Below are 25,721 nucleotides of genomic sequence, written 5' to 3'. Positions count from 1 at the left end.
CTTCACCAGACTTTTCATCGGCATGGGGGCGAGTAGATAATGACTAAATCTTCATTTTTAGGTGAACTTTTCTTTATGATTTGTAACATCAGATGTGGACTTTCTTGTACAAGGGCTGAACTCATTTTGCCGGAAAAAAATTTAACATGGATGAAGGAATTAGATAAAATGTTTGTGGCAAATAAAACCCAGAAATTTAAGAGTAATTTATGACTTTTAAGGCCTAATATTTATAAGACTGACTTGAAGACATTTTAAGGCTTTTTAAGGAACTGCAGACACCCTGTGTGCAGCATTGGCATGGTGGATTTAGTAGCTGTTTCAACATAGATTCTGTGAGATTCACATGCCTCAATCACATGAGTAAAATACTTTAAGTATTTAAGTACAGATGTGTGAGAAAAAAACAATGTAAATTGTCTTAGTAGGGGTAACCACAAGTCAACAGAGTACCTTTGTGTTCCTTGGCAAAGAAAGGTATCTTGATGATGGTGATTGTGAGTAGAGATGATCTGATAAACCATTATTTCCTTCCCAATACCTATACATGAACTTTGTGTCGACTGATACCGTTTACCAACCCGATACCAATGTATTAAAAAATGTATATATTATTATTGGCTACTTACGCAGTAACAAATCTCTTAAATTGCATACATATTACAGCCCTTTAGGCTCTATCAGAGGCATTTATAATCCTGGTAATCAGAATGACTCTTATTGGAGACCATTGTCACAATATATATAATATACTGATTTAAATAAAAATCACCTCCTAAACAAGAGGCCACAGGGCATTTATTGATTTTGTGCAACAATAGACACAATCATGTCACAATGTTACATTCACTTCGGCGAAATCTTAGTTACAGTGGTGACATTCTGTGGAATCAATTGATCAGCTCATTTCAGGAGTTGAGAACTACCTCAAGTTTCATTCAATACAACAGGAATGTGATTTCAAGGCATTAAGAGATCTTAAGAAAACACTGGGATGTCTTAGATATACCAGAGGTCCTCTTCTACCTAGAAAGAAATGAGGTACAATATTGGAAAAAAAAATAAAATGGCACACTACAAGTAGGCTATGCTTAACATAGCACCAATTACACTTGCCAAATGTGCAGCAAACTATTGTCATACTTCCTTATTTCCACATACCTCTCTTTCTGCAAAACAGCGGAATTCATGCACGGAAAGAGGATACAAGTACTTAACTTTGACCTGGACTAAAGGTGACAAATTCATTAAAAAATGTACATCATCAAAAGGTCAACTATTCAACTACATACATGTCATACATGTTTATTATAGCTGGTCATGACCTGCATATTCAATGACACATCCAAAGAAGTAGTTTTTCAGACAGACGAATGTAACCACTGTCTATGTTCATCTCAACAGTAACAAGATATCAGATGACTCAGCTTGCCGTGTTTAGTATATAACGTTACTAAGAACCTTACAAGATGTCCAGTAATGACATCAAAGGAAGAAACCTTGGAACCATTTGATTGTCTTACATGCATTATTTCCCTTGAATATTGATCCAACCCAGAACTAAATCCAGGTTTTAAAATGGTTGGCCTTGTCCCTTTGTACCACCTCCAGTCCACAATCCATGTTTGTTCATGCTTTCTCCAATCACAGGAGACATAAGCCAAACCTGAAGTATCCTTACATGTGTTGTATTGAGGCCATTTTATTCTCCACATGTTCCTGTTGATTTCATGTGGAGAAAAGTAATCAAAGTGACAGCGTTACAGGGTGGGATTACCTGAGTGTGCAATAGTTCGACCATCAAACAAATGTCTTTCTAGCAGTCAGTTTCAGAACAGTCACTTCTTGGTCTCGCTGCAGAAGCCACAAAAAAAGTAGCCGTCTGGGAATGAAGAGAGGATTATCTAGTGGTGGATGAATTTTCTTATGGGCAGGGAGGATCCTCAGACGGGGTCAGGGGGCTGCAGGGGGGCACTGTGCTCAAGGAGCGGAAGGCGAAGATGGACGGGTCGTAGGTGTATCTGGGCGGAGGGCGACTGCTGGTCAGATTCTGGGAACACAGAAAGAGAGAGACAAGTGGTCAGTGAGGTGGTGAGTGACAGGCCTGTCACACGTAGGTGTTTGGGTTAATCCAGCTTTCAAGCTTTATGGGTTTGGAAATGGCAAGGATTACCTGCTGCCTGTGAGTTATGGTATTATTGGTCAGTTACAGTATGTCACTTCATGTCAGTAGTGACAGCAGTTTTTCTAATCCTCTATCCATCTAATCCTCCTCCTGTATTCACAATGTAGCATTATCAGAGAAAAAATAAGACGCATCCCTGTCAGTGGTGAGTTCACTGTGCCCTTTCAAATTTCAACAGTTCTTGCGCTGAGTAGCCCACCAGTGATAGTAAGTATAGTGTAGGTAACATCATGAGAACACACGCTCTGTCATAGTCTTCTCATGATGTAGCACTCAGTTCAGTTTGTCATTTGCGACAGTCATACATCTTTTTCGCCCTGGAGGATCTCTGTTCATCCCAAATACATTTTCTATAGTAAAAGACAACACTTATGCCATTATACAACATAACAATATTAAAAATCAAAGACAATATATAGTCTCATATTAGGATAACAATAAAATATTGATATATTGTCCAGCCCGACTGTGTAATAATACTGAAAACTAAACTAGCAGTGGTGGGAAAATGACTGTGCCTTGTTTGAACATTTTCAAACTGATCTTTTTCATTTACCCTGCAGGTTGTGTGATATAAATCCTTTTCCACTAACAGAGCCACCCCCCCTTCTGAGCAGAACCTTGCTTCTCGTGGCTCTAGAAGCCCTCCGTCTAAAATTAGCCCTGGTCATTTTCCTCCCTACAGGAAACGACAGGAAATGACTTTGTTGTATTTGGCAGTGAGGCAGCACTTTCTCCAGAGCCTGCTGAGGGGGAGTGAGGTTTCTTAGAAGGTGGACTGAGAAAGATTAAGACCCTGAGACAGATTCACAGTAATTAAGAGCTGATCCCATAGGGAAAACTTGAGCGTGTGTTTATATGGAGAGCTGTATATTCTCACTTTCAACCATTACCGAACACCTCTCTGACAACTGAGATAGATGCAATCCTGTAAGAGACTGATTCCACTGAGATGCTGAGAAAGTGCCCACTGCTGCTGGAAAAGTACCCAGTGACATCAGTGCATATAAAATAAGGCCCCATTAACAGTGCATGTGAGACTACAGGTGTTGCTATGACTTCAGCCAACATCTTAAGGGATTCAGTACTGACAACTGAGCTACAGTAACAAGGCAACAATTCCCAACACCACTTAGAGGGTTTATCTACCAGTGTTAATATAAACAGGCAAAAATTGAGGGGTGGAAAAACAAATCGTAGCCCAAGAACAAGTTAAAGTAAACTTGATGGATGTTCAGTGTTGAGATGTTCTCCATATGGTAGCTGCGAGTCAGTCCAACTGTGGGGGAGAATCGTAGATCAGGATGGCTCCCTGTCCACGTTAGCCATCCCCACAGAGTAGTCCTGTGGTCACATCTGCAGTATGACGGACATTTAGAGCCCAGAGGGGTCAAAAAAAGTACAAGTCCCAAAAGTACAAGGCTCTATGTTGTGCAGAGCGCTGAGCTAGTGAGATCTCAGTTGTCCTTGAGCTGAACAGGTAGTGATGTAAAATAACCAAGAGTCATACTTGAGTAAAAGTTAAGATATTGTGTTAAGATATTACTTTGGTAAAAGTAAAGGTCATTGTACAAATAGGACTTGATAAAAATCTTGAATATCTGATAGTAAATGTACCTTAGTATCGAAAGTAACTTTCTAGCCATTATTGTGTATCAAGAAGTATCAAAAGTACAAGTAAATGTAGATTACAAATATATTTACATGTATGTATAAAGTGCTTTAGGGAGAACGTATTTTTGTAGGATAACCCGGAAGTTAGCCATCCCCTGGTTCCCTCAACAAAAAGCGTATGGGACTTTTCAATTGGATTTTGGATTATTACAGAAAATCAGCTCTGAGGCAAACACAAGTTATGATACTTACAAGTTTTGTTCAAAAGATAATCTTCACAAATGAACCACTTTTATGATTTTTGATTATTGAATAAATGATAGGAAAAAAACTACAATATTTTCCTCCAAATGTAGTAGAGTAGAAGTAAAATGTAGCAGAAAATGGAAATACTAAAGTAAAATGTTCAAGTACTGTACCTCAAAATTGTACCGAAGTGCAGTAGTTGAGTAAATGTACTTAGTTATATTCCATCGCTGTAACCACCTTTGACAAAAATGCTAGAGATTTACTATTGTTTTAACTTGTCTGTCGATCATTCATTTAGGCTGCAATCTGCACATTTGAAAAGTTTCCACATTGGGAATTGGACCAGGGGTCCAAGTGTTCACAGGAGCCCTGAACTAGAGCCTATGAATGAGGTGATTGTTACAAACATGTCTCATTAATAAAAACCAAAGGGGTATGCAGTACATTTTCCCTCAATGTATTTTTCCCCTCCACTCTGCATGTCTGCATCACTTCTCTTCACTCAATCAATCTTCATCTTCCTCTCCGTCCATTCATTATGGTGGCTGAAACCAGATGCCATCGCTCTTGCCTGCTGCAGCCTGGGAAGCTCTCATAGCCCCACTCTCCTATTCACCTCCAACCCCTAGAGGGGAAGGCCTCAGCAGCAGCAACACTGGCTGAATCTGTGTTTTCCTACTGCTTCCACATGACCCCCCCTCCTTAAAACACACACACAACCACCACCACCAACCTACTCAACTCCTGTAACAACTCCCATGCTTGAATGCTTGAAACCAGTCTCAAAGCCGGGGCCCCATCCAGATACAGTGTCTCTTCTGGATCCCAGCCAGGAAACCAAGAGCTGACAGACAAAAAAAGGAAAGAAGGATAGAAAAAGAGAAAGAAAAGACAGAGAGATGGGGTGGATCACGGTGCGTAGTGGCACAAAGTGTAGACAGAGTCAACACAAGCCTCCAAATGGCTCATCAATCCAAAGACTCCCTGTGTACTCACTTCAAGAAAAATTCTATGAACTGGAACATACCCAGTGCCCACAGACGTCACTGACAGGGACAACAACACAACTGACGACGCCAGCAAGAACAGAGAATAATGAGCAATATCTCTATGTATCAGTGGAGCTAAACAGATAGCAGCCGGCCAGGCTATAAATGGAAAATGACTTCATCCCTGGAAATACACCACAAGGGAACTGCACAACACTCCACCTCCTCTTCCTCCTCCTCAGCTCCATCTCTCATCACCACTCACTTGTTCTTCCCTAAACCACTCTCAAAAATGATCCTCCTTTTTTTTCTTCTTCTTTTTTTTTTTTTACATATTCGTACTGATGATACATACCTATCTGGATGATTAGAGCAACCCAGGTGCTGTTACAGTTGGTGTAAGTGTGCATACATAAACAAGTGTGCGATAAGGTTCCATTGACACTATCCCACACAACGTGATAATAACGTCACTTTTCTCACCACACTGTGCATCCTTCTGGAGTACCCAGCTCTGTGCCAAGATGCCCAGGCTTGTTCCAGTCGACTGTCCAACACGCTGTCCTTACTCACTTCAAACAAAATCAGCCCATACACAGTTTCAGTGCTGAGTTGGTGGATGATTTCTGAAGGGGCTGTGTTTGGGAAACCAATTTTACAGGAAGATTGGTTGGGACACCAACCTGGGAAAATACCTTCGTCTTTACAAAGGTATTTAGGTGAGGGAATGTGCCCGTTTAAGACCACTAATGAGACAAGTGGAGAGCTCATTAAAAGGTTGTTGAGTGAGATCAAGAGATCAAACAAACCTGATAAACAGAAAACAAAAAAAGAAAACAGCACATTTTTCTCCTTGTTTCTTTCTCCCAGGTATCATTGCAGTAAACAGTGTTTAGCTGAGTGCTGTTTGCAGAAGGAATCTGACAGCGATAACAGATTTTCAGACGTCTCAGGCACGTCTCTGTTTGGAAGCAGGGCATGGGAACAAACGCTGTTGCCAGATGCTGTCCCAGTATGCAGTTGGATGGACATCAAGGTACTGGCGACAAGACAGGCCTGGCTGTTAACGGGGGCCGAGCAACCTTGCAACCTTATCACTGCTGTAATGGACACCCTGATCTAGACTGCCTATTATGGATCTACATTAAAGAGAAAGGTTGTGGATGCAAGTGTGAGTGTATATATAATTAAAAGCACTTGTATGAACAAGTTATCTTAATGACAGCCATAGACAACAGGGTTTTTAAACATACCATAAAAGGTTTGCATTCATCATGACTAAATACTGCAAGACGGTTTAGTTTATTTAATGTGGGAAACAAAGTTAAATAAAAATGAACTCACCCGGATCTTTATAGTCCGCGTCTTCCCTCCACAGTTTTTTTTCAGCAGCATTTTCTGTGGAGAACAAGAATTCAAAATGTCAGCTATGAAGAGCATACAGCTCTCAACTCCATAAAAAAAACCTTCAGCTTAAGCTTTTATGCATGTCCATGACAATCTAAAACGATGTAAAAGTTGCCTGCCTGTACAACTTCATTTTGTGCAAAACCAACTTTTCGTACTGTAAACCCAAAAAGTAACTGTACTGAAGTCATGCTTGAGTGGTCATCAATCTAATGGATTATATTGTACCTAGTTTGACTTTCATTTGGGGAAAGAAAAAAATGGGGTACACCATAGAAAGGAATGGTGACATATAATATATTTGAATGTAATTTATATTTAACATATTTAATTTATGTTGATAAGATATGAAATACTGAGATTAAGTTGAGCTTGTTTGTTCGACGAGTGGGGTAAGTTTATGTTTTTTTTTGTTTGTTTTGTCTACTGGTCTAGTTTTGCTTTGTTGTTAAGATTGTGGGTCTTTGTTTTGTTGATATGGATATTGTATATTGAGTAATATTTATAAAATCTGTCCAAGAAAAAATTAAGAAAGTTTATGTGCATGTGAATGTTAATTCTAATTGAGAATATACTCAATCTTTACATAAAAACAGCAAGGTTTGACGTAACAAGAACTGTGACTTGGCAGTCAATTAACATTGAATCAGGAGGATCAAGGAAGTGAGGCAAATCCAGCTGTCTCACGAAACTAAACAGTCGGTCAATGAAGCTTATGCAATATCCTGTCTCCCACTCCCCTTCATGTCCACGCAGCTCCACTATTCTCAAAAAAACAGTGGGGGTGGAGGGACCACACAATCATCGAATTGTCTCGAGTCGGGGAGGTAGCTTCTAAGGGGGAAGGGAGCACAGGGAAGAATGGAAACACAAGACTCCTGCTGTTGTGATGTGGGAGAGAGCTGCTGTGCACTTGCCCTCATGCTCACCTCCTGCCAGCCCTTATCTTATTTTTTATCATTTTTATCAATGACACTACAGTCCATGTGGGTGCAAGCTGATTGAACTGAAATCTTCCCAAACTGGATCACTTTAAGATGGTTTAGCCAGTTTGTTTTTACAAACTTTCAATGAGCCTACATTATATCAGAATTATCATGATACATAATTTTTTCCTTCCTATCTTTTCATCCAACACATTTACTACTCCAACTGAAGCAGAATCATTCCAACCACCACCAACCCTCACCACCCTCCTCTTAAAACTGCACACACACGTCCAACAGGTCGTGACTTGCAAACTAGCTAACCATTTTGTCTCTGTGTTGTTGTCACTGAAGAAATACACAAAGAGTCAGTTATCTGTATGATTGTTTTGGGGATGGAAGATTGTTTTTGAGAGGTTGATTTAAAATATTTTGTCAGTGTGTGATGGAAACACAAGACTCTTGGACCTGTCCTATCTATTCTGCTGTTTCAAAAAAATTAATTACCTTGTCGTGTTTAACAAATGTGTGTCTTATTATTTAGTCCTTTCAGATGTTGAAGCTATTCAATGAAACATAAAAAAAAATGCCTTTCTAAAAGCATTACTACACAACTATAATCTTATCTTTCAAACATGAAGTGCCAAAAATACAACTGAGCATGATGTTCAATATGAGAGACAACTCATCACAAGAGTTTTATGTCTCAGCCAGTTGATTTCATACTATAATGAAATGAACAGAAACCAATGGCCGTTTAGTATGTTGGAAATTTTGTCTTGAAACAGTGTCTTGACTGGGAAACTGGTAAACTAGCAAATAGGTGGTGGAGTTGCACCATTTGTGTCTAGGGGTCTGACATAATTTTCAAATGACCAGAATCTGCCACACAAACTGTTGTTCTTAATGAAAATCAGGCTAACATACAATAGCGCTGCTACATCTGAGCAACTGGACATGGATTCGCATGCATGAGGGAGACTACAGGAAAACAAGCCACTGACCTTTTTACCCTGCATTTACAGGGGAATTCTGTAAACCTGAATAAACCTTGGCCCAGTATTTACATGTTTTGGTGTGTAAATGATTACCAAAAGTTTTGGATTTGGTTCAGTAGATCCTATCAGCTGGCAGCTGTGACACATCCGTTGAAGTTATGTACACTAAAAGTGCTTGTTTATGCCAGTGACAGGCTGGGGTTGTTTCGCTCTGAAATCTCATGTAATGAGTTGTTGCAGTTGTTGCCTCATCTAGATTCTCAAAATCAGTTAAATATTTAGCCATGACTTAATAATACATTAAAAGATAAATAAACTCTTGCTGGCAGTTCCTCTAGGTCAACTCCAAACTCCTCTCTCCAACTCTGATTCACATTTCCACCACCATTTTCCTGCAAGAACTGACCTCTCACGAGATTTCAGAGCGGGACTTCTCCTTGAGCGAGACTCCTACTTTCTGTAGGAATCATTTCTGTAATGTTGTCAGAAACTTCTGGTTTGTATGAATCATTTGCACACCACAACATATAAATATATAGGTCCCAGGTTTCCCCTTTAAGAAAATTATAAGATAAATAAATGTGTGACTAAGTTTATGATGGTCACATTGGGACACGCTAGCCTTTCTTGCCAATGACTGGCCTTTGATGGTCCTGGATTGGTAATGTCCTAAGAGGAGTTTAAGAACTACAAAAGGGTGTTTTCCAACATAAAAGGGAATAATTAAATCTGAGAAGTATTTCTCTCCTTGTTAGTTGGCATATGGAGATATTGTGCAACAATTTCACTTTGCTCACAGGTTTCTACTCCCCCAGGTCTCTTAACCAATTCATATATAACAAAATACTTCTCATACGGAAGGAAGTGATTAAACTAATGGGATTCTGTTGTCTAACGTGAAAGATGTTCGACAATCCAACCAATGCTTCTCTACTTTCCACACAGAACACAGACCTCTGTTGGTTTTGACATCTTAAAATTGATTCTTTTGAAGGAACCAGCACAGTCATCTTTCCTTCTTAGGTTTAAACTCCAGAACAGCACATGTGAAAGATCTGACATGGTGACCGTGGTGGGGTTGAGGCAGACGTAAATGGAAGTTGTTCAGCTAAAGGGTTAATGGGAGACTGGAGCTGTGTCTGCTAGCTACCTCCGTAGGCCCCCTATTGTATTCCCTGCAGCACCTCCCATTCCACTTGACTGAGTGCGCACACACACTCTCACACATACAGACACACTCACACTGTGACAACAGACACACACTGATACAGCAACAAACTCACAGACAGGAGGATGTGCACATACAGACACAAAAAGACAGGCAGGATGATAGACGCGTACCCCAGCTTCCCACACACACACACACACACACACACACACACACACACACACTCTTCCTCTTTTTTTCTCTTCACCCCTCTCATTGCTGCCCGCTGTCTCTCATCATCTGTTCTTTCCCTCTAAAAGCCCCATGGACATATGGACCCCTGAAACCTGCAGTTTCTCTCTCTGCAAACACACACACACACTAACACACACGCACACACCCTTTCCCATCCACGCTGTGGGCCAACAAGTCTATTGGATTTTAATGATTAGTGGACCAGCTTCTCCATGACTCATTAGTGGCTGTCGTTTTTCTGTTGTTTATTTAATCCTCTCCTTCTGCCTCCACCCCTCCATCGTTTCCCCTCGCTTGCCAGCCTTTGTGAGAAACGAGGGCGGACATCTGCCGTCCGTGCCTCTCTCTCCTTCATCCCACTCCAGCCAGACCACCGTGGAGCCGAGCGTCCGGCTATGGAAAGGGAAGACTTTGTTTGCTTGTGTGAGCGTGCGCGTTAGTGTGGACGCCTGTGTGTGCGTGTGTGTGTGTGTGTGTGTAGGGTAGCCAGTTAGACTTCAGGGACGCAATTGTATTTTTGGACCAAATCCTCAGCCCGACATAACTGTTGGAGCTGTTCAAGGGGGTAATCAAAGGTTTATCCGCTGTTCGGTACTTTTAATATATTTAAGTGGAATACAAACATACAATGGAAAGTTATCTTATCACATGCAACAACTGTATTGAGATTGCTAAGAAATATACTTCAGCTAAAGGTGAAATGGGTTTTAGACATATAAACATTTAAGTATTTGGGCCAGGAAAAAAAAAGGGTTAAGAGGAAGACATCACCATACCACCACCAGTTTTCCAAAATTAAGGTGTTTCCAAGATAAACAACTTAATATTGCCCTGAGAACTTGACTATGGTCTATTTTTTACAGTGGGTAAGGTAACTATGTGCAGTCACTGTATGTAAGTACTGTACCGTCGTACAGTTTTGAGGTACTTGTATCTACTTGAGTAGTTTCTTTTTATGCTACTTTATATTCTACTACAATTCAGACAGAATTATTGAACTTTTTACTAAACTGCATTTATTGAACAGCTATAGTTACTTTACAAATAAGATTACTTTACATTAATTAATCAGTAAAAAATAATCCAAAAATATAAACAGTTTACCACTCACATGGGTCATTTTTCTTTTTTTACAGTCAGTACTTATAGTTTTGATTCTTTAAGCATATCTTGATAAAAAAAATAGCAGGGGAAACATGGTGGACTCTTGGAAGAGGACCTGCTCCCTCTGTAAATATAAAAGGCTCATTCTAAGGTAAAGAAAACACAATGGTTCATAGTTTCAGGTAGGGGTGTGCGATATGACGATATTAGATCGTGAAGGATTAGAATGTGTAGACGATCTGCCAAAGTGCAGAGAGGCACATTCTATAAATTGCAGTTCTATGCTGATGCACCGACGCACCAAACGTATTACGTCGTCAACCTGACCGACCAATCATAGCGAATTATGGGCAGTGACGCGCTTTCTTACCCGCCTCCTTGTTTATGTGTGTAGCGGTAGCCGCATGGAGAGCCATGGCTGAAAGCCAAACGGAGGAGTTGGTCGCTTTTTAAAAAAAAAAAAAAAACAGCGTTTCACCATCTCTCATCTCTGCCAGTTAGCCCCTCCACCTGCCGCCTCTCTCAGGTGCGCACGCACGCACACACACACACACACACACAAACACACATGGGCGCATGGATAGGTCGCGCTTGGCCGCTAATAAACGGTAAATGCGCTAATTGTACAGTGTTCAAATTCCCGCGACCCCCCACCCCCCGTCGGATAGTCTGACCACTGATGGACTTATTTGACCCTTTTCAATAAGCTATTTAATGTTTTGATATACTTAAATCCTGCTAAAATGACTGTGTTGAATAAAACAAACAGTAATGTCTTCATTGATATTTTACTTTCATGTTTATTGAAAGCTACCTTTTATGTTGCAAGAGTGCACTTTATCAGAGTGTTGTTGTTTACCTTTTAGTATGTTTACGTTGTTTGCACATGTTGGCAAAACTGCAACTATTTAAATTAAAATCTGTTCAGAAAGGTTCTTTGGCCTAAATTGTCTGTTTTTCTTTTTTTGTTTTAAGATCGTGATAAAATCGAAATCGTGATTTTATTTTTAAAAAATCGTGATATGATATTTTTATATCGCCCACCCCTAGTTTCAGGTGATTATACACTAATGAAAACATAATTATGAACATAATTATGACTATTATCTATATAATATTATTGTATTTCTGCCAATAGATCCTCCACACTGGCTCTTTAATAATGTTAAGTTAATAATATGTAAATGATAGAAAAGACTAAATTTATTGAGCAAAGCTAGTTGCGACTACATAGGCAGTGTTCAGTACAAACTATTACATTGTCAGATATCTTAGTGCTGTTAAAATAAGTGTTTAACTTTAGCTTTGACTACTAACCTGTTGCATTTTCTCCAGGTCCAGACTGGGCCTCCCGGGCTCCCCACCAAAACTGTGCCGATACTTTCTGTAAGGTGCTGACTGGTCAAAGTGGGTCAAAATGATGGGCCGTGCAACTGGCTGCACCACCTGCAGCTGAAAGCGCATGGGGGGAGGCTTGAGGCTACGTGGTGGACTGGAGCTGAAGAGTACAGGGCTGGGGGAGGCAGCCAGGCAAGTGCCCGACTCTACCAGCGGCCTGGCGGAGGCAGCCGGTGACCCGCAGCCACATAGGTCCCGCACCTCCTCATCACTGGAGGCGCTACTGTGGTGATCAATGTGGCGCTGGGGAAGCGCAGATGCCCACTTCCTGTTGTCGCCGCAGCTGATACGCTCAAGCTCTTCCTCTGAGGAGTGGCGATCCAGATTGGCATCTAAAAGGAGCCGTAGGCGACGTAATCGGGCTGGAGAGAGCGGGCCCTGGTTGTGCTGCTGGCTGGTGGCCAAGGGGGTGAGGGCACAATTCCTCCGTCTCTCTGGAGGAGTCAATAAACAGGAAATCAAGTCAAAGGAGAAGATGGAGACATAATGACAAAGAGCACAAATGCCTATTGACAAGCATTTTATCTGTTGACTTGAAAGAACTTATTATATTGTGTGATAAGTAATGGCGAAGACCATCATCTATTTACAAGAAAAACAGTACCTCTGTCAATTTGTGCAAGCTCCTGGTTCTCCCCCTCTGAGTCATCACTCTCCCCTCCTTCTCCACTGCCATGGTAGGAAATCTAGAAAAAGGATTGAAATTGAAACTATACTGTAGGTCAAGTATGCCATATGGTAACAACTAAAAACATTTAACCCTTACATTAGGGCTGAACGACTTGCAAAAAAAATATTGCGATTGCAATATGAGTCACAATTTTAGTGGGAATGGTAAATTGCATTTTATTTCTGTGCCCAACAAGCATGTTTCCTCATCTCTGGAGAATATGATTTGTAGGCCAGGCACCTCTGTAGCACAACACTTCATTTCTAATTGTATGTTGGATATTTCACTTGTCCATATTGCGATTTCAATAGTATTTTGATTCAGTCATGCCTTACAGTGCAGAATGTTCCAAAAATATTCTCCTTTCGTCTTTTTTACGTTTTTTTAAAAAGCATGGTCATTTCTACAGTTGCTTCAAATACAGTATGGATGGCAGGACTAGGTGAGTCACAGCCCTGTCTAAATTAAGTTCAGGCTACGTTCTGTTCCCACAGCTTGAATCACTCTGTCTCTTTAAAATCAATTCCTCGTCTACACCAGTAGCAACAATACAGATACCCTGCAGACTGCAACGCTAAGAGTTGAGTAATGCGCCTCACACTCAGTAATTACCACTCCAAGGCCTCGCTGAGCAGCTGCCATCTGTGCTTGTGCGAGTGTGTGTGTGTGTGTATGCTTACACACATGGATCTACACAAACATACAGTGTCCTCCCTTCTACTCTCTAAAACACACACACACACATACACACACACATGCACGCACACACCTCCTCTTCTCTGGAGCTCTTCAAAAAGAGGAAAAAAGGAAAAAGGAGGCAGGGCCTCCGAGTCCAATAAGAGAAGACACTAAGACAGTATTCAATTCATGTTAAGTGTGAATTCCAATATATAATTTCACAGACTGTGTTCACTGTGTATTTTGGTGAAATAAATGTCAAAAGGCTACTTCGCAAGTGAAGTTCACAAAGCAATTACATTTCCACTGTAGCTCTGATATGGAGTTTCCCAGAATGTCCAAAGATTTTACTGAATATTTTCGTACTGTATGTACCGTACTTATATATATATTCAGCACAGGTAGGTTTTATGAATTCTAACTAAGGTTGTCAAAAGTATCAGTACTTTGCACCCAAGGCTGCACAGATATTTTTTAGACATGTATTACAATAGTGTTGTTGTATTGAAAAAGGTATCGAGTATTGTTTTTTCATACTAGTAATGTATTCAACTTATTTGTAACTACAGAACATATGCCGTACTTTGGCATGACTTCGCACATCGTAATGAATATACCAAAAAAGGCCAAACAAAACACTGGAAATAGTCTGGCCTGAATATTACATTTGAGGGTATTAAATAGCACAGTAAAGGATATACAGTACATGTAGGCTAATGTTTCGGGGATAAGATCACAGTACTGACACTGTTGTTGAAGATATTAGGATAGAAGTGCAGCCTTGTTGCTTTTCAGTGCTGTGGGACAGATTGTCAATGAACAGGCCCAGAGCCAGTGTACAAGACAAAAAGAAATCTGCTCTCGAGGAGTCTTAAGTTAAACAGCATAACTTCATGAACTCCATAGGAAAATTACACAGAGGAATAACTGTGGGAAGGAAATGTATTCTGGCAAGTAGCCGACTTGGGGCTTCAGCTACACCGTACACACTCCAGTGAATTATTGTTGGGCAGCCTTCACGAAACAGCTGAAATCCTATTAAAAGTTACTGCTGCAGGACACTGACAATGAAATGATGCTGCTGGTTCATACACATAATGTCTTAATTGTACTCAGAAGAGGCATGAGTTTAGTCTGAGACACTCAAATCCGCATTCATGCTCAGTGAGATCATCAGGATGATTATTTTTTACAGATATATAAAATGACAGACTTTGATTTCTGTTCTTCTTCTGACTTCATCGCTGAAGTTTCGCCACAGAGCTCTGCCAATAGACGTTACATTGTGATGATTTGACTGAGTTTTGAATCACTTTTCTAGGCTTGAGAAAAGTTTTACAAATATAAAACCTCCATGGGCCAAAAATTAATAATAGAAAGAGTCAGAATTGGCTTTGTTTGCAGTTCCAGGTGACTTCTCAACAGCTTTACAGACCTCTCTTTTATAAAGGTGCTCTATTGGGAAAATAACTTTTGAGCTACAGGGGAATTCTAGTCACTGGGCAACACTAGAAGCAAGATTGAGCTGCGCCTCCTTATCCATGTCTGAAATACATTCATTGACTGGCTTTAAAAAGTTAAGGATTTTGGTGAGTGTTCAGCGAGACAACATCACTTACACAACCTATTGTGTGTGTAGTCTGTCTAATTACGTATTTTCACAGTCTTATACCTCAACCGTCTTATGACAAACTGCAACTCTCAAGTAGAAAAATCATCATTTGAATGGACAAACATCATATGTGAATTCATGGCACAATTCAAACACTATCATTATTTGTCTCTCACTTGTGACTACTGTACGGTGCTGGGTAACATTACTTTAAAAGTAACTTATTACGTAGCAAGATTACTGCCATTAAAAAGTTACACAAAAAAACATGTTACATTACTGCATTATCTACTGAGAAAAGTCATGTGTTAGAGTACTTTAGTGTTACCAAAAACCCTAACCTTTTGCAACTTTGCGGATGTTGGTTATATTTTCCAGACGGCGTTTAGCCAACTGTACATGTACCTTTGAATGTATTGACTCTACCGTAATTTGGTAGCCTTCTTTACGGCCCACAATTGGTAACTCCAATGATAGACGCAATATAACATTTACAGCGCTTTATTAAATCTGACAGCGAACTGGGCAGAGGCATACAGTATTAGGCACAGCTGTTTCAATGAAAACAATCCAACAAGCATTTCTTGTCCTTTTTGCCCAAAAATGCAGAGCAATGGGAATTCCACAAAGTTAATGCTGTCTTCTCTGCCATCTCGCTACACTGAATAAGCTAGCTACGCATGCGCACTGACACAACTGTAGGTTTACCTTCCGCTGGCACACAGCCACCTGCTGAGCAGCAAGAGAGAAACAGAAACAGTGCAAATCAGGTGCAAATGCTTCAGGGATTTTCTTTTGTTTTCGTGGCAACAAAAGCAAAGGAAAAGACAGTAAGTAACGATTACTTTTATGAAAAAGTAACTAAATAACGGATTACTTGAATTGCAGACCTAATGCATTGCTTTACTCATTACAACAAAAAAGCAATCTGAGTACTCTAACGGATTACTTTGGAAAGCTTTACCCCAAACCCTGCTACTCTACATATTTTTCTGATATAAGGTCCCGTGGTGGTGCACCAGAAGGGAAGGGACTTTGCTTCTCTATAAGCTGATAGTAATGATTTCCTTTCCTTTCCCTGAGGGAGCACCTCAGAGGTTGTTCTTGATCAGAGAACAACAGAAATGTGTACCACTTGTAATTCATGGACTGATGTCTAACAAGTACAAGACTTGTTCATGTGTTTCAGGCACTGTCACAATATGCTGTATTAACTGTGTGTCTTAGATATACACATAAACACATACTCACAAACATATAGGGATCTATCTGATCTTGTCTTAGTTTCAGACTGACGCAGTTGTCATTTTCACGCCCAGCGCCCACGTTGTGTAAATAGCAAATGTACTTGCACCCACCTGTGCACCCCTGGCCATGTTGGTCATATTTTTGAGGTGTGGTCAGGCGCACTGATGGCTTATAGTTATAAACTCTCCAAAGGTAACAAGTCAGGAGTTTCAAATAATCAATGAAGTTTATCAGCTGTTCCTTGTGCGCAAATGCACATTAATGTAGAGATACTCATATCGTCTCCGTGGGAGGACCGCTGCAGGTAATGTCATTAATATTTTCCTTATTGAGGACATATCTCCCCTCTCATCCCACCCATTATTCATCATGATAATACTTTTTATGACCCGTCCTGCCTGATCCACCGACTGGGAATTGCACACACAGAGGAACGCGCAGCAGCGCTCCTCCTCCTCCTCAGTTAAATATCAGTTTATTTTTTATATGCTGTCAAACAGAGTTGTTGATGGGACAGATGATTGTGAAATGGTGGGGCAGAGGGTCCAGCAGCTGAGGATTACATCCTTTTCCCTCAGCAAAGACAAGTGCCACTGGTTAATATGTGCCAGGCCCTGGCACACCTCGCTCTTGGGAGTGGGAGACAACACTCTGATTGGTTTGATTTATGTTCTGCCCAAAACACACCCATGACTAATTCAGAGTCTAAATACCACCTCTTTGCGCCATGCACCTCACTTTGTGCCCAGATTATCCACCGTTTAACTAGCAAAATTGTCTTGGACACGCCCTAAACGCACTAGCGCGCTGTGCTTTAGACCATGTGCTATAGACCGTCTAAATAGGGCCCATAGTGCGTTAAACCATGACACACAATTTTTGTATGTTTTAGCAGCTGACACAACAGCCTTCCACTATCAGTGACCGCCTTACTTCACTGACAGACAGATACACTGTTAGCCACCACCTGAATGGTTAGTACACTATGTTAGAAATTACTATACATAGCAGGTCCTATCAAAACACCATCACAGCTCAGCATAAAAAATACAACCAACAAAGACATGTACAAGTGTTTGAATAAGTTTCATTCCTAGTTCTGTTTCAGACCCTCAGTCAAGCAAACTTGTTATCTGACATCAGAATGAAAGAAATTGTTCTTCATGTGTATTTCATGTAGTGTGTGTGTGTGTGAGAGAGAGAGAGAGAGAGAGAGAGAGAGAGAGAGAGAGAGAGAACTTTGCATGTGTTTTTCAGTGAACCACATCTGATACGGTTATTTTGGCGTAGCTACCTACAAAAAATTGCAGACTTTGCCTAACTGACTTTACAGTTTATGGTTAGACAGAACAGGTTTCATCATCATACTCTAATGTAGCACCATAATTCCAGCTCCAAAGTTTGGTGTTAAGTTGATGTTTTGTTCTATTTCAACTTAATATACACAAAATATACTGCTACTGAAAAGCAAATACAGCAGCTGGATGTGAAAGTGCTTGATGTATTTGATGACAATGTCCTTATGAAACCTTATACTATAGGAGAAACATTTCCTCTTGTTATATTTCTTGTCACTTCCAGTTCTTTTTTTTTTCAGCTGCTGTATAATACCATGGTTAAGCCTGGATTGCACCACTCCAACCTGGACAGGCTGCCCCATACTATAATCCCTGCAGCTAAGCATCGATGCTGCCTTTCCACAATTTTTCCAGAACATTTACTGTAAGCTGGCCCCGCACAAGACAAACAGTATTTCTGCAACAAGTCAGTGCAACAGAACCATATGAACTCTGAAGACACATGAAGTAAAAGCAACATATTTATGTTGCAAGATAAGGAACAACATGCTATGGAGAAACACATAATGTATACATGATGCATCCCAATGAGATGTTCAATCAGGACCACCCACAGTTACACCCTTCCCCACACACTTATTAGTCATTAGCACTGCATTAACAGTGAAAACATGCCGTGGTAAAGGAGATGTGTTGAGCTGAAAACAAGTGTGAAATTGACATTTAAAAAGCTAAATGACCCTCTACTGCCGCTTCCACTTTAGTGTACTAGAAGTATCTCTGTAATAGCTTGTAAAAGAATAACTTCTGTGACTATGTTATTCAAATGTTATCTAATATTCTTATTCAATCAATTTTGGCTCCATTGCTACTTTGCATGACTAAAGTGTTGAGGATGACTATGTTTGAGGATGTGGGCCTGCAGTGCACCAGACTAGCCTGGAGGATATTTCCTGCTTTTTTCACTATTGCGACTTGTTCATAGTTGTCCAGTGTTCCCAGTTTTGCAGTACTAAGGAACTCCATTTAGAGGTCTTAGACATGACCCACAAATTGTACAGTACATTTATGTTTATAATCTTCAAAATTTATGTGCTACTCATATCTACATGATGCAATGTGATACAGGATTCAATCTTTAACATTTCTGCACATTTCCGCGTGCATTAACTGCCATATGATTTGCTGTGCTTGACCCTCATAGATAATTCTCCAAAAAGACATATAAAAAGTGAAAGGAAGACTAAATGACATGCTAATTCTTACAATTTAGCAGGTTTACATGAATTTATAGATTTTCTCCATTGTGCAACATAAAGACTGCAGTGTGGTCTCCACCGCCTCACAATTTACAGACTGCAAAGTAAAATGAACATTTTTAAAATCTGTTTTATAGTCATCATATAATTATTCCAGTAATTTCAGACTACTTGATATAATTCAGGGAGCTGAGACACATAAGCAAGGTGAAAGTGAGACTGCATGAATGAAGCATAATAAAACTGCTTTTGTGCGAACGTGCGAAGACAGACAAAGAGTTGTGTGTTTGTGTGTCAAGAACAGTTGAATGAAATCCTTGTCAGTGCCTTGCATCGCTGAGCAGCTTGCTAAGCTGGATCAATGGCAATGTCATAGCGTACACACACACACCACCCAGTTCACACACATATCAGCTTTGCTGTGTCCTTCCACACTGACATGGACATTGTCACACTCCATTCCCCCTCTCCTGAAAACACACAACACAGAGAGGGTCAGAGATGGTTGATTCACTTTGCCTCACACTCCAGTGGATCTTCCTCATAGTGTAGTGTACAGTAAGTAGTCTTGATTAGTGTAAGCTCCTGGGATATGTATCGTAACAGGGCCTAAGAGACATTTAGCCTCTTTTCAACTATCCCGAAATGGCCATTCAGCCCTCAACCAGCGAGCACTGCAACAGCCTCAAACTCAAATGTTATCTGAATAACTTGTAATACAGATAAGCCCCAGAGGGGAAATTCATGTGACATGAAATAATTATGCTGTAACAATTCCTCCAACTAAATCCAGCAGAACCAGAAAGAGAATTCTGCTTTATTCATCTCCATTAAAAACAATTGATTTTAATTGTTAGCCATAATGAAAACACCTGGGCCAGACACTTAGAACACTATGCAACCCAGCCTTGGTTTGATGACATTCACAAGAACAGCAAAACTGCGAAACCACCAAACATATAAAGAACTAAACCTGTATGTTTTCGCTAATGTGAGCCTTTTAACGAGATAACAACACTGATGGTTAATTTTTACAGGACACACCAACGATATGACACATGAACATGTGTTTACTCATCATGAGTCAAACTACTCATCCTGTAAAACAGTTGCAAAATATCTTTTGTGAATGTGAGTCTGAGAAAATAAATAGCCCTGATGATGTCATTGTAGGGCTATATATATATATATACAGGACTACAGATATATGAACAAGCCTGCATGAGAAACTGAAGGGGTGGAGTTTGAAAGACATGGGTATTTATGATTTTGGGAGTCTCTAACAAAATCTTCTGTTGAGTTGAATTATAGGAAATGTGGCATCCAGCATTTGTGGAGCAACACCCATATTGGAGACTTGAAGTTTGTTTATCTCTGGCCCTGCTGCATTAGTTTGGAGCATTCCTGTTTTTGTGTGTCTCTGACAAGTTCTCCAGCTTTGTGGATGTTAACTGCTAAATCTCTGGATTAGGCCTTTAAAGCATTTTAGTACAAATTGTGTCTTATAGTCATAGCTTTGGCCATCATTCCTATCAGTAATAATAACTTTGATCTCAGCAAAGTAACTGCCGAGATTTGGGAATGCGGCAAATACATACATCTTTCCAAGAAAAAGACGAGCAGTCAGACAATCAGTCAGGTTGTTAACAAACCCACAGTTAAGCCAAATTTCTCTGGCACAAAGAACAAAGGCATGTGCTGTTGTGTTCATATTTCTGAATTAACAATCAGTGTTGTTTACAGTGGGAATTTCCTTGTAAATATAGCGCATTCATGTGGGGTAAGAATAGTCCGCAAAATGAGTTCCCAATAGGGCTGCCACTAACTATCATTTTCACAATTAAACAAATAAACGTTAAGTCTATTTTACTGCCATGAATAACAATGAAAAGCAAATTCTTACAATAAACCAGCAAATGTGTTTTGTTTTTGCTTGAAAAACTGACTGATTTTACGTGAATGCTGCGTCAAGTTGAAACAACAACTTGAAAGCTGTCTATACACAGACACATGGCAGACGTAAGCAAGTTTGGTTGGTGGTAAGAAACTTTTTTGTAAAACCTGACAGATACTCGATATTTGGGCTGATGCCAATACTGATATCAGGGAGTAAGAAATTCTGATATATCGGACAATATTCACACACATCAGTTAAAATTGATTTTCAAACACTTGACAAAGATGTGTAAGGCAGGCAGGGATATTTTACAGTTTACTGTCTAAAATGACATCTGTTCACTTAAACTTCAAAAGCTTCAGTGGAAATTTAGCAATTATGAATTACATCTCTTTTTATGCATTATATGTGCCAAAACAGATATGTCTGTGATAGGCCTGTGCTGATAATATTGGCCAACTGTTGTATTGGTTGGTGTCTAATAATGTGTATTATGTATTAGGTTGTAGCCATTAGTTTCTGTCCATGTAGAGTGACCTAGATTAGTTAAAATAGCGTTAAACCTTATAACAACTCAGGTGAAGCAATATATTAGCAGTTTAAGGGAGTGTACTGGTGCAGCAACAAGTCTGGCACAAAATCACTTTGTAATATTAAAGCTTCAACTTTCAAACAGCTATCAACACGTTGTTTAAATGCTCTGAGCAATAAAATACAAGATATCTCCTTTGAAGCATGTAATAGCTCATAAACACACTTAAGTCGAACTTCCCAACTTGGAAAATGGGACCTCAGATAGTGTAAGTTTCAGTTTTAAAGATATGAAGCTTAGCTAAAAGAAATTGTGTGCATCAGGCTAGAATGTAAGCAACAGGCCTACTCACAATTCATTTTTCCCATCTCATTAACCGCTTTCAGCAGATGGGCCCGTACCACTGAGCAGAGAAGCAAAAACAAACAAAAGTAGACAACAGGGATGGCACACTTCCCGCCTGTGTTCTCAGCCAGGCCTTTGAACAGGGACACTTTGGCACAAAATGGCTGCCATGCAACTATACAGTTGGTTGCTGCACAATACTGTTGTGGATGGAGCAAGTTAGTGACCCATGCAGGATACAATTCACCCATCTCCTCACCAAAAAAGAGGCATTATGCAAACTAAGCAGGCAGTAACAATGGAGGAGCACTTCCATGGACTCTGTTGTGGAAAATTAGAGGGTAAAGAGGTAGATGTGGGGACAATAATAGCTCCCAACAATAACGGTTTTTACTGAAATGTTTGTTTTTTTTCTTGTCTGATCTAAATGAGCTACCACTGGCACACACAGCTATTTCCACCAGGGGACTATAGTCTTTCTCTCTGTAGATGAAAAATGTGGACTAGTTTCACAGCTATGAATGTAACTCAATATCAGATCATCCTCTCTTACACTTACAACAACTCTGGACGATAAGTGTGGACTTGATTTACTCTCCCAAATGGCAAACATTTGACCTTATGAGTCAACAAGCGTCCATCTGTGAGTGGGAGACTGTTGTTATTGACATGCCACATGTTTGCTGATGTGTTTGTGTAGCAGTGTGGATCTCCGGTTCCTTCTTGTAAACATCTGGCTCACTCCTATAAAGCCATGAAAAGTAAAATTCCTTCTAACGTGGTAATGAATGGGTTGAGGTGCTTAGAAGGCAGAAAATACAAACAACACAGACTGATATCAGAACACACAGGCTGGTAATTTCCACAGGGGAGCTGTGCAGTTGGTCTCATGGTGTATGACTGTGTATGAGTGTGTGTGAAAGAGAAAGAGAAAGGGAGAGAGTGTTAATGAACTCAGTATAACCCCGTTGAAGCAAGGTTACAGCAGGCTGTGAGAGCCCATAGTGTTAAAGCTGCGTTGTCAACTAGCCTGCAAGTGAACAAGTCACAAGACAAAAGTAAAGCTACGCTGTTCACACACATTTCTTCTTCTTCTAATGTAGGATACTGTGTATTTAAGTGCAGTGAGTGCTGACAACGACATGTGTTTAGATAAAGCCTAAAATAATGTGTAATAGCATTACAATACCAAGTTAAGTCAGTCAAACTTACCTTCAGGTGGAAAGGATGTATCTCATTTAGTGAATGTCTTCTTAGCTTCTTCGTCAGCGTCTTTAGCATTTTTGCCTGAGTAGCTTATGGCTTATCACCTACAATTACGTCTTTATTACTGTCTTATGTGACGTTCACCGCAACTTCATTAATCAGCTAACACGAGCGACTTTACACATTTAAAAGAAGGCACGCGACACTATCAGTTGACTGCAAACCGCCAGCCACAATTACAAACGGCAGCGTTCGCAGCTGTCCTCTCTAGCTTCAGGTTAGCTGGTGTCAAAAAAGAATAATACACCGACATTCGTTAAACTGCGTAGATGTGGCTTGTTTTCAGAGGCTGCAACGTAGCAAACTTGAGTTCATCACAGTCTCTGTTGTTGTGGAAAGTCTTTTTCTTTTCGTCGGGCGGCTCTGAAAGATGGCTCACTCGCCGCAGCCCCGGCTAACTTGCAGAGCTTAATTCAAAGATGTTTGGGAAAATTAAAAAAAAAACAATATCAACTTGTTCGCATTCAGACATGCACACACGCACACTCACACACATACACACAAGCAAATGCATACCAGTTACACGAACACACGGAGGGCTCCACCAGCCTCAGTGTACTGCCCGCTGATTGGCTGCGCTGCTGAGTGATGTCATATTTCTCTCTGGAGGAGGAGGGCTGAGAGTTAAAGCCACATTATCTGTCTGTTTGCTTCCTCTCTTTTCGTCAGGATAATCATTTATATGAACTAGAGACACGTCTGTCTTTAGCAGAACATATGACTTGATGTACCAGCCGCTGCTTCTGCCTCAGTATAAACTTACTTTAATTAAACTTTCTAATAAGGTAGTAGAAATTGTTTCCCATCTACTTGTGTTAAAGTTAATGTAGGTGTAGCTAATAACATAAATGATTGCTACATGCAGATAATTCAGAGTTATCATCCCAATAAATGAAGACATGAAGGTGACAGTTATAATTGGATTTCGTTCTTTCTTATACCTGAGGGTACAGTGTTGACAGCTAGACAGACATGTGACTCAAGTCATTTGGTCCAAGTCTCAAGCAAGTCTCAAGTCATGTTTTTCTTGGGCAAGTCAAGTCAATTAATTGAATCAGTATTATAATTATTGATATTCAATAAAATAAAGGTAATCACAGCAAATAATTTCATAAAATGTCTATTTCTTCGCAATCCAACAAATATTCCCTCCACATTGAAACAGGAATATACTGTCAGCCAGACTAAAAGAAACCTTGCAAAACTAAACCGAACACATGAAACATATACATATAAGTCACTGAAGTCTTCATGTCTCAAGTCATTTATTTTCTGCCATGTCAAGTTGCAAATCCTCGAAAAAGTGACTTGGGTTGACTCGGGCAAAATGTTACTATGTGCGTGCATTTTGGGCACTGTGACATGAAAACATAAAGAACAAAAAGTACTTATAGTAATTACAGTATGTGTTCATTTGGGTCGATTTTTACTGTATTAACCAATGTAATGTAGGATATAATACAGCAGAACAAATGGATCATTCCTTTCACTGAAGTATGTAAACACAGTGAGTGCTTGAAACAGCTGCAGGTGTAAAGACAGAAAATCTTTCCACATCTGATTTAGAACCAACATTTCCATTTGCGATGCTTTCCATCATGTGGTGTCCTTCTTTCCACGGCAGTTAACTTTTCTTTTATTCCAGTGGCCAAGAACAACCAGAGCTTCTCATGAAACCAGAGAGACAGACAGAGAGAGGCAGAGGGAGATGTGAAGAAGGAGAGTATGTCAGGTATAATTGGTGTAAGTGGGGCATCCAGTTTCAATGATGTCATTCTTTGCAAACACTGTCTACTCTAAGATGTTGTTGCATGTGTGCATATGTTGCATGCATGTCCTGCACTGTAGCTGCATTTGTTGTCTCCATTTTCCTTCTGCAAGTAAAAGAAATGTGTTTATGCTCGACAAACTAAATACTGTGTTACATTACATTTAAATAACACCCTACAAGAAAAAAATCACCATCATTTTATCATTTAACATTTTCCAAACATAACTGGATATCTTTAGATGGCCATGTTCACTATTTGTTCATTGAGTTTCTGCAGATTCAATGCTTGTCCATCCATGGCACCTATCACTTCTAATGCTACCATATCCAGCACTTATCATGTTTACTCCAAAACCTGGTGTTGTAAGTGTAAAATCAATGTATTAGATTCATTATAGTGACTTTAGTTTTAGACAGCTTTCCCAGTACCTGCCTCTCTGCTGCTGTTGAACACACAAACAGCCTGCTATGCCTTTAAAGGCTTCTGGCTTTCTTGTGTTCTGTGTGAGAGGCTTTCTCACTTAACACCTCCGGTCAATGACCTGGTAAACTTTCCAAGGAACCTGTGGCTTGGCTCCAGGTCAAGCTCAATGCAAATCCAATTTGCTGCTGAATATAGCCAACAAGCCAGCAATACCCAGGTCCTGTGTAACCTGTGTTACTCAATGTTACAAGAGTTTTTTTTCTGATTGTTACAAACTTTCCAAAATCATGATAAAAAGAAATAGTGCTTATGATGATGTGTAGTGTCTAAAAGGTTTCTTGACTCATTTTGCGGTTTCTTGTCATGACATTTTTGGCCACAGGAGGGCAGCACTTTTATTCTTTTAGAGGAAAGGAATAAATGGATTAGATCAAGGGAAAGATCCTAGA

General features: G+C 40.0%; 1 protein-coding gene across 1 annotated transcript; it reads right to left on the bottom strand.

The window, feature by feature from the left end:
- Nucleotides 1-776: 776 nt before the first annotated feature.
- LOC140996237 (uncharacterized) lies at nt 777-23,593 on the bottom strand. Its single transcript, XM_073466562.1, has 5 exons — nt 23,024-23,593; nt 12,877-12,958; nt 12,192-12,706; nt 6,382-6,435; nt 777-2,050 (listed from the first exon to the last, which is right to left on the bottom strand). The coding sequence occupies exons 1-5, from the start codon at nt 23,090-23,092 to the stop codon at nt 1,925-1,927; spliced, it is 846 nt and encodes a 281-aa protein (XP_073322663.1). The 5' UTR covers nt 23,093-23,593; the 3' UTR covers nt 777-1,924.
- Nucleotides 23,594-25,721: the final 2,128 nt, after the last annotated feature.

The sequence above is a fragment of the Pagrus major genome, chromosome 5, assembly GCF_040436345.1.
Source record: "Pagrus major chromosome 5, Pma_NU_1.0".
Lineage (NCBI taxonomy): Eukaryota > Metazoa > Chordata > Actinopteri > Spariformes > Sparidae > Pagrus > Pagrus major.
This window is presented reverse-complemented; position numbering and strand designations above follow the sequence as displayed.

What these genes read in the sequence shown, in the direction of transcription:
- LOC140996237 (XM_073466562.1), bottom strand. Translation starts at nt 23,092, where the DNA reads ATGCTAAAGACGCTGACGAAGAAGCTAAGAAGACATTCACTAAATGAG. An exon ending in GCTTGCACAAATTGACAGAG is followed by an intron (nt 12,707 to 12,876) that starts GTACTGTTTTTC and finishes TGACTCCTCCAG; the next exon opens with AGAGACGGAGGAATTGTGCC. An exon ending in CGCGGACTATAAAGATCCGG is followed by an intron (nt 2,051 to 6,381) that starts GTGAGTTCATTT and finishes CTGTGTTCCCAG; the next exon opens with AATCTGACCAGCAGTCGCCC.